Source organism: Microtus ochrogaster, chromosome 2, assembly GCF_000317375.1.
Source record: "Microtus ochrogaster isolate Prairie Vole_2 chromosome 2, MicOch1.0, whole genome shotgun sequence".
NCBI lineage: Eukaryota > Metazoa > Chordata > Mammalia > Rodentia > Cricetidae > Microtus > Microtus ochrogaster.
The window spans coordinates 41,711,750-41,720,444 of NC_022010.1; the positions used below are offsets into that span (position 1 = coordinate 41,711,750).

The following is an 8,695-nucleotide window of genomic DNA, read 5'->3' on the forward strand; positions in this document are numbered from 1 at the left end:
ATTCTGGGAGTCACTAGAGGAAAGAGTAGCTAGTGGCTTATACTCACCCTGTGAGTGAGTAGCTAGTGGTTGTACTTACCCTGTGAGTATGAGAATCATACTCTCCACCGCCTTCGTAGTGTTTGTGTGTGTGTAGGTTCCAAAGACTGCTGTCTTCCTTAATTAATCTCACCTTCTTCCTTTCTGAGACAAGGTCTCTCACTGAACCCCGGAGCTTGCCGTTTGGCTGGACTGCCTGGCCAACAAGCCCCAGATCCCCTTGTGGCTGCTAAAGGTAAGTAAGCCCTGATCCACCCTGTTTTTACACGGGACCCGAGGACTGAACTCAGGCCCCGTTCTTGCAAAGCAAGCGCTTGGTCAATTATCTCCTCTGCCCTAGCCATGCCTTTGAAAGACACCATGGCACTTGTGAAGGAACCGCAGCCGCTACCTGTGGTCCCTTTGCCATGGTTCTTCCCGAGCCTGTTTGCCGCCTTCAATGTGATGATGCTGGTCTTTGTGAGTGGCCTCTTCTTCGGGTTCCCGTGAGTGTCTCACATCATCTGTTAGGTTTCTGACGCGGAGACAGGATGGAAACTAAAGATAGTACAGAGGCAGGGGGATGCAGGAAGGAGTAACGGGAGGCCCGGGGAACAGCTGTCTGGATAGAGGAAAACTTGCCAGCAGAGTTTTGGAGTATCGGCGCATGGGGTGGGGTAGGGAATAGACATAACTAGTGATGGTGGTGGCATTTGGTGGGGGCGCTGTGAGTGGGTTCTGGGAACCCTGACCCAGCTGGACAGGGCCTGGGGAGGAACTCCAGGCTGCTCAGCTCGGGACTGAAAGCGGCTCTGGTCTCAGTTGCAGGTGGCTGGCTCAGAACGGGGAGTGGGTCTTCCCAGCCGTCACAGGCCCACTCTTCGTCCTCACCTTCTACAGTCTCGTTTCGCTCAACTTCTCAGATCCTGGTATCTTACATCGAGGTGAGGGCTCAGCCCCGTGGAAGGAGGAGGCGGTGCCCCGAAGGCTGGCACCCCACCTCCAGTCTCGGGACCTCTGTACCCCATGCAGTACTGTTCTGGCTCTAGCATTTCATTTTCTGAACCACCAAGGTGTGTGTGTATGGAGAGCGGGCAACAAACAAAACAAAACAAACAAGGGAAAAAAATGGATCCTGGATGTTGGATGTTTTTCAGTTGCTTCAGAGGGGTGGCTGCACAGGCTGGAGAAAAGCCAGGAGGATTGTCCAAACCCTGCAGTTTCTATTCCATCTGCCCACTACACACAAAAACCTCAAGTGCTCCCGTTGTTTCAAAGACAGAGTTCTATACTCAAGGCTAGTTGGAGCATGCTCCCAACCCCTCTCTCTCTCTCTCTCTCTCTCTCTCTCTCTCTCTCTCTCTCTCTCTCTCTCTCTGATGGTCAGCTTGCTCCGTTAGGTCAGCGATTCCCTTGCCCACCTCTTCCCACCTTCCCCATGCCCAGGGCTGCTATAAGGCTGCCCATAGCAGCAGTGTGACAGCTACTACCGCCTACCCTCTTCTGTGCCAGGCTCCACCACCGAGGACCCCATGACGATACATGTGGTGAGTGTGAACCAAAGGGCCTTCCGCCTGCAGTGGTGCCCAAAATGCTGCTTTCATCGCCCTCCCCGGACCTGCCACTGCCCCTGGTGCAACATTTGTGTGGAGGTGAGCCCCCTCCCCCCTTGCTACCCACCTATTTGCTAACCCGTCCCCTAGACCTGACCAGAACCTAAAGCCTCATCCTATGTTGCCCGGGGGTGGGCATAAGAGTTCTCCGTGACTGGTGAGGCCAAGGATGGCTGGATGTCCACCTGTTGTTGGTCCCTCACACGGGGCACTGCCTCTGCACCCACATGTATCCAGAGAGGCTGGCATGTCAGCATGGGCACATTCATTTGTTCTGGCCCTGGGGAAGGGGAAGGTGGTTCGCTGTCACTGGGTATCTGAGCCCTTCAGTTAGCCACAGGCCTGGTCTGGAGACTTCCCTGTCCTCCTCTGTTTTGAGTTGGAGTTCCTGGTTTGGGCAAGCTTGTCTCATGTGCAACAGCACACCAGCTTTCAAACGTGCGGAGGACACCGGCTGGGCAAGGTGTTTTTTCTCTTCACCTAATAGATGAGAAAGTAAAGGCCCAGGGATAGCCTATATCTGACTGAAAGCTCTATCAGGACAAGCCCCAAGACACAGAGCCTTAGCTGGGCGCCAGTGGCACACGCCTTTAATCCCAGCACTCAGGAGGCAGAGGCAGGCGGATCTCTGTGAGTTTGAGGCCAGTCTGGTCTACAAGAGCTAGTTCCAGGACAGGCTCTAAAGCTACAGAGAAACCCTGTCTCGAAAAAACAAAAACAAAACAACAACAAGAAAAGAAGAGCCTTAATTGGGTTCTAACTGGGAATGTCAGTTTTAAGGCCGACATTCACCGGGATTCTTCCTGGGGTGAAAGCCAGCACAGGGGGCACAGGGGGCACAGGGGGCACAGGGGGCCAAGAGTAAGCCACCTGGAGGGCTGAGTTGTTTGGGATGACTGAAGCTGGGCCAAAGGATGCGTTCTGGAGGGCTGCTCCTCTTCCTGTCCCAGGACTTTGATCACCATTGCAAGTGGGTCAATAACTGCATCGGTCACCGCAACTTCCGTCTCTTTATGCTGCTGATTCTGTCCCTCTGCCTCTACTCCGGCGCCCTGCTGGTCTCCTGCCTGATGTTCCTAATTCACACAAGACATCTGCCCTTCTCCGTGGACAAGGTTATGGCGTATCCACACAGGTCCGAGGAGCCATGTGAGGAGCAGTGGGGAGGGGCTGAGGCAAGGGAGAGATGAGCTCTCTCAAAGGATTGAGTCCGTGACGAATGACGCTAGCCGGCGAAGCCATTGGAGAGGCTCAGTGTGGGCGGATGAGTGTAAAACAAAAACAAAAACGAAGTAACATTAAGAACCTAGTGGGGCCGCATAATAAGGCCTAAAAGGGACAAGCAGGGCCACAGTGTGATGGGATAGAGTGGCGGGAGTAAAGATGGAGAGGGGAAGATGAGCTGGATCGGGCATGGTTCCTTAGCTGGTCAGTATCCTGGTGGCTCTGCCGGCTGCGGGCTTCCTGATCCCGCTCGTCCTGCTGCTGCTGATCCATGCTGTATCTGTGAGCGCGGCGGAGCGCTCCTGCGAGAACAAGGTATGTGGGCGCCGGATTGTATGGTTGTGGGAGGTATCTCGGGTCCTCTGGATCTGAGCCTCCACTGCTTTTGGCCCTGAGAGTAAGTAAGGCCTTTGGGACGCAGGTCCAGAGTAGCAGTCAGACCACAGTGCCACCTGCTGGAGCCCGGTAGCCTCTCTCCGCCCCTTGTGCCGCAGTGTGCCTGCATCTGAGGACTGAGCATCTCCCCTTTGGACCACACCAAGGGAGGCTAGTCCTGGCCTGTGTAGTTTGGACCGAGAGAAGGAGTTAAGGGTTAGCAGGACCGAAACGCCACTCTGGGTTTCCGAGTGTGATCCCGAAGGATTGGTCGTTGCCAGCTTTGCAAAAACTAGGGAGTCAGCAAATAGAACGTTTTCCCTCCAGCACTGGGATTTGAACCTAGGGCCTGGAAAATGCTAGGCAAATGCTCTTCCACTTAGCTGTAGCCCAAGCCCACCCCGCACTCCCCCCCCCCTTTTTTTTGAGATAGTCTCAGGCAGGCCTTGAATTTTCGCACCCTGTGGCTCAACCTGGTTGGCAGCTGGAGTTAAGGACATCAAGTCTGACTGAAAGCAGAATGCTGCTGAGACAGTTAGGAAACAGCTCTGATTAGAGCAGAGCAGAGCGTGGCAAGGGCGATTGAGCAGACCCTCAGAGCCGGTCACAGCAAAGCATCCAGTAAAATCGGGTGTGGGAGTTGATCTTGATGCAGTGGAAACCGGGAGTCACGTAGGGGGAATCCGAAAATAGTTCCTCCTTACTCCAGAAGAGTCTCTCAAGGTGATTTATGGTCCACTTTCAGTCCTGTTACAGCCCCGACACTGACTGATTTGTTTTCCACCCCTCGGGGTTGTTGTTGTTGTTTTATCTTTCAGAATCCCACATAAATGAATCATTGTCTTTGGAGACTGCCTTGGCTGGCTTAGCACAATACTTTTGAGATTCCCCCACGTTGTTCTCCTGTTCTCCTCCCTTTATTCCTAAACTCTTAGAAGTGGCACTGCTGGGTCCTGAGGCAGCTGTGTGTTTAGTTTTATAACAAACTACCAGATTGTCTTCCAAAACGCCATTTTGCATTCATACAATGACATATGAGAATTCTAGTTGCTCTACCTCCTTGTCAACACTTGATACTGTCGGAGGTTTGTTTAGCTTTTTGCTTTAACCCATCTAGTAAATGTGTGATGGTATCTTATAGCTTTGATTTGTATTTTCCTCATGAAATGATGCCGAGTGATGCCGAGCTGTCTATCTTTGATGTAATGTGTGCTCCAATATTTTGAACATTTAAAAATTGGATTATTTGGCCGGGCGATGTTGGTGCATGCCTTTAATCCCAGCACTCAGTGGAAAGAGGCAGGTGAGTGGAAAGAACTCTGTGAGTTCGAGGCCAGCCTACAGAGCAAGTCCCGGGACAGGCTGTAAAAAGCTACAGAGAAAAACAACAACAACAACAACAGGAATATTCTCGTTTTGTGCCTTTTGAGTTCTTTATGTATTCTGGGTTCAGGTATGTGGTTTAAAAATATTTTATTGTAATCTATAGTTCATGATTTCATTTTCTTTTCAGGTTCCAAATAGCAGAAGTTTTTCACTGTGAAGTACTTGTGTGAAGGTGCACATGTGCACAGGGTGTGTGTGTGTGTGAGAATGTGTGCTTGTGCGTGTGTGTGCATCCCAAAATGGATCACGTGCATTTGATGTGGACATTAAGAAATCTCTGCCTAATCCAAGGTCACATAATCTCACTCACATATTTTTCTATGGAAGGTTTGCAGGCGTAGATTCTATGTTTAGATCTAGGATTCCTTTGGGGATAAATGCTATATGTGGTTAAGGCTTGCTTTTGTTTTCCAAGTTTTTTCTTCATGTGTATGAGTATTTGCCTGAACGTATATCTCTGTACCATGACCATGCCTGGTGAATGTGGAGTTCAGAAGAGGATGTCAGATCCCCTGAAGCTGGAGTTAGTTATGAGCCTCCATGTGGGCGCCAGGATCTGACCCTGAGTCCTCTGCCAGAAGAAACCATGAATGCTCTTAACTGTTGAGCAGTGTCTCCAGGCCCCAAGATTTACTGCTTACATATCTGCACCGTTTGCTGGAAAGGTTTCTTTCCTCCACTGTGTGGATTTGCATATTTATTAAAAAAAAAACAGGCCGGGCGGTGGTGGCACACGCCTTTAATCCCAGCACTCGGGAGGCAGAGGCAGGCGGATCTCTGGGAGTTCGAGGCCAGCCTGGTCTAGTTCCAGGACAGGCTCCAAAGCTGCACAGAGAAACCCTGTCTCAAAAACAAACAACAGCAAAAAAACAAAAACAAAACAAAACCCAAAACTGGCTGGATAGACACGGTTTAGGTCTGGATTCCACGTTTTGGCCTGTCCTGTTCTGTTTTGGTCAGTGTTGCTTTATAGTTTGGAAATAGCACGAAATGAGTTCTCCAACTGCTCTTTTTCTGAGGTTCTTGGCTGTTTATTTCTTGGAGAGAAATTTAAGAAATCAGATTGCCACTTTCTTACAAACATTTTGCAGTTCTCATCAGAATTCTGTCAACCTATAGAGCAGACTGAGACTAGCTGTCCCTTACAGGAGTCTGCATTTGGGGATTCGCCTAACATTGATTGATTTATTTATTATTTTTGCTATCTTTCATCATTACATTGTAGCATGTGTATTCCGAACCCGTTTCATTAGATGATAATTTGACAGATGTTTTAGGAAGGCAGGTGGGCAGTATTGTTGGGTTATTGGGAACTACAGACAAACAGCTGAAATACAGACAGAGCATCCCCCTGCCTCTGCCTCCCATCCTACTCACCCCTCAGTCATTTCATGACATCCTGTTTCAGATGGTTGGATGGTGGGGCTGTCTGTGGAGGGGCTGAGTGGTTAAGGGAGGATCGGGATATTGTCTGGAAGACGAGCAGAGGAGGGCGTGTGTGGTCACAGAGAGTAAGGTTGCTACAAAGAGGCATACAGGGGATGGGGAGCCCTGAGAAGGCAAGAGAGCCTTCGTGGGTACAGAGTGCTCAGAACTGGGGTGCTCCCTGCCCTCCTTTGCAGTCTGGTGGCAGCTGGGACTGAGCAGGCTGAGGGGCAGGTTGCTGCCACGAGGGACTGGCCAGTTTTGACTCTGTCTCATTCTCATCCCCTTCCAGTGCGGGTTCCATCAAGAACACAACCCCTTTGACCAGGGCTTTGCCAGGAACTGGTATCTGACGATGTGCGCGCCACTGGGTCCCAAGTGAGTTGGGAACCGAGACGTCTGAGTGGTGGCCCCCGGGGCTGTGGGTGAAGTGGCCTCCTAGAGGGGATAGGGAAACTGCAGCCAGAGGGGCTAGGCCAGCTCCGAGCAGGGCTGATAACACCCTGGGAATATCCCCCCCCCCCACTCTGAGAGGGAGGATGGAGAGGATGGAGACCTGTCTCCTTACAACGGCTTTGTTTTTCTTTAGGTACATGTCCGACGTTGTCTGTCTGCAAAGACCTGTGGGGACAGAATGGATTTATGAGAAGATACAGCTTTCGCCACCATGTCCTCCTAAACACTGTTCCCCAGGTCCTCCTGTGCTGCAGCTCCAGCCCCAAGCCCAGCCCCAGCCCCAGCCTCCACTCACGGCACAGAAACGGACTTCAGGAAGTGGTGAGGTGGCCATTGTTCTCCAGGAGGTGAGAAATCAGGTGGGAATGTCCCCAGGAGGTGGCACTGGCCCTGAAGCAGGAGCCCACAGAGCTTGGTGCAAACTGTTAAACCTGGAGGGACCTTGGATGAAGGTGGTTACAGACCTCTAGAACACTCAGATGTCCCCCCCCCCCAAAAGACAAAAGAACGCATCCCCAATTTACTTTGGACCTGGGCCAGTCACTAGGTCTGGACCGGTTTCCTCAACTGGTGATTGAGGACAGAGATTAGCCTACAGTTAATACCATTTTTGAAGAATATTCTTTTATTTAGACAAAATTTTTCCATACGGTTCCATTCCATTGAAATATATGGAAGTGGAACGTAAGGAATATGACAGGAGCCAAATAACCGCAGCTTCCTCTCAACCTGTAAGACATCTGAGGTGCTAGTCTCCCTTTGGCTCAGTCAATGGGGAGTTGGGGAGGGATGAAGCACCAGGGTTGGCTGGAATCTGGAGTTGGGGAGGCTGGAGGGAGCCTGTATGTGTCCACTCTGTGTTTAGATTGATGCCAGCCCACGGCTGTCTTTGCTGTCCGAGGCCCCTAGACGAGGCTCGTCCCGGCGCTCACAGAGCCTGGACCCCCTGAACCTACGCCTCCCGGTCTGAATCCCCGTGGTCCACTTGGTCCCAGATCATGTAGCTTCATTGGTGGGAGCATTGGCACCCACTGATCCTCATTAAATTGATTGTTGGTTTCTAATAAGGGTGTCAGACCTCTTCAAGGGGCTTGGGGACAAAGACCTCCAGGGATGGGTGAGCCAGGATCCCCGGAGATCCAAGCACAGGGTTTATCACTGTCTGGCTCCGTGACCCTGGGCAAGACACTGAAGAGTGTCTCATCCTTACAATGGACGGGTGCAGTCTTCCTGATGAGAGCCCACGTGAGAGAAAAAACCACCAACTCACGTCTGTACTGAGGAAGGACGCGGCCTCCGCCCTGCAGTACCTTCATATGGCTGCAGAGGGCGCTCACTGCCCAGGAACGCGCAAATCTCACTCAGGCTCCTTACTGCGGCACTGGACCTTGTAATTTGGAAGGCTATCAAACTAGATGTGGGTACCCTTCCGGCGGCCACTCTAAGCTACACGGAGGAACTAAGATGCTAGGCCTGCATCTTCCTGCAACCGTGTCTCATTTTTACTGTGCTCCTATAGTCCTCCTGTCCTTGGTGTAATCCCGTGGGTCTTCAGGTCCCTGGAGGTCCGCGGTGTGGCCTTGTGTACTACAGGCCATCTCTCCAGCTCTTTAGACAGTAAAGTACAGCTTCACTCCCTTATCACCCAGTGACACACACCCATCCCTCATCCAACTCCCCCATCCCTCCTCACCTGTCCCTGGAGGCCCCAGGCCCCTCCTTGCCATGTCTGTCAACTCTACCCACTCGGCTTCTGACACCACCACCCCCACCCCCCCTCCCCGCTGCTGGCTAGTCCAGTTTTTCAGGAGCTTCTATGGGACGTGGGGGCCTTTCTCTAGTTTTACCCTTGCTCAGCTTACAAGCCTTTGGGTTCTAGGTGGAATCTTGAATATATGTCACTGGCATATCAAAATTCAGGCCAGTCATGGTATTTCATGCTTTTAATCCCAGCACTTGGAAGGCAGAGGCAGGAGGACATCTGTGAGTTTGAGGCCAGCCTGGAATACATAACAAGTTCCAGGACAGCCAAGGCTACATAGACCTTGTATATAAAGAAGTAAATAAGTAAATAAAATAAAAATTAAAAAAGAAGTCAGTCCAGCTTGGCCCTTCTGGGTGGTGCCATGGACTACATTCGGGCTATTTTAGGTGCTCTCTTTTTTTTTTTTTTTTTTTTTGTTATTTTCGAGACAGGG

The 8,695-nt window shown here is 51.2% G+C and overlaps 1 protein-coding gene across 1 annotated transcript; it reads left to right on the forward strand.

Moving 5' to 3' along the window:
* Positions 1 to 212: 212 nt before the first annotated feature.
* On the forward strand, positions 213 to 7,519 carry Zdhhc19 (zinc finger DHHC-type containing 19). The gene is made up of 9 exons (XM_005344908.2): positions 213 to 274; positions 380 to 524; positions 841 to 962; positions 1,531 to 1,670; positions 2,582 to 2,754; positions 3,065 to 3,170; positions 6,334 to 6,419; positions 6,631 to 6,844; positions 7,363 to 7,519. Exons 2-9 carry the CDS (start codon positions 382 to 384, stop codon positions 7,465 to 7,467), a joined length of 1,089 nt encoding a protein of 362 aa, XP_005344965.1. The 5' UTR covers positions 213 to 274; positions 380 to 381; the 3' UTR covers positions 7,468 to 7,519.
* Positions 7,520 to 8,695: the final 1,176 nt, after the last annotated feature.

Bases quoted from the DNA above. Each gene is read 5' to 3' on its own strand.
- Zdhhc19 (XM_005344908.2), top strand. From the start codon at position 382: ATGCCTTTGAAAGACACCATGGCACTTGTGAAGGAACCGCAGCCGCTA. The intron at 963-1,530 runs GTGAGGGCTCAG...CTTCTGTGCCAG, and splicing joins TCCTGGTATCTTACATCGAG to GCTCCACCACCGAGGACCCC. The intron at 1,671-2,581 runs GTGAGCCCCCTC...TTCCTGTCCCAG, and splicing joins GGTGCAACATTTGTGTGGAG to GACTTTGATCACCATTGCAA.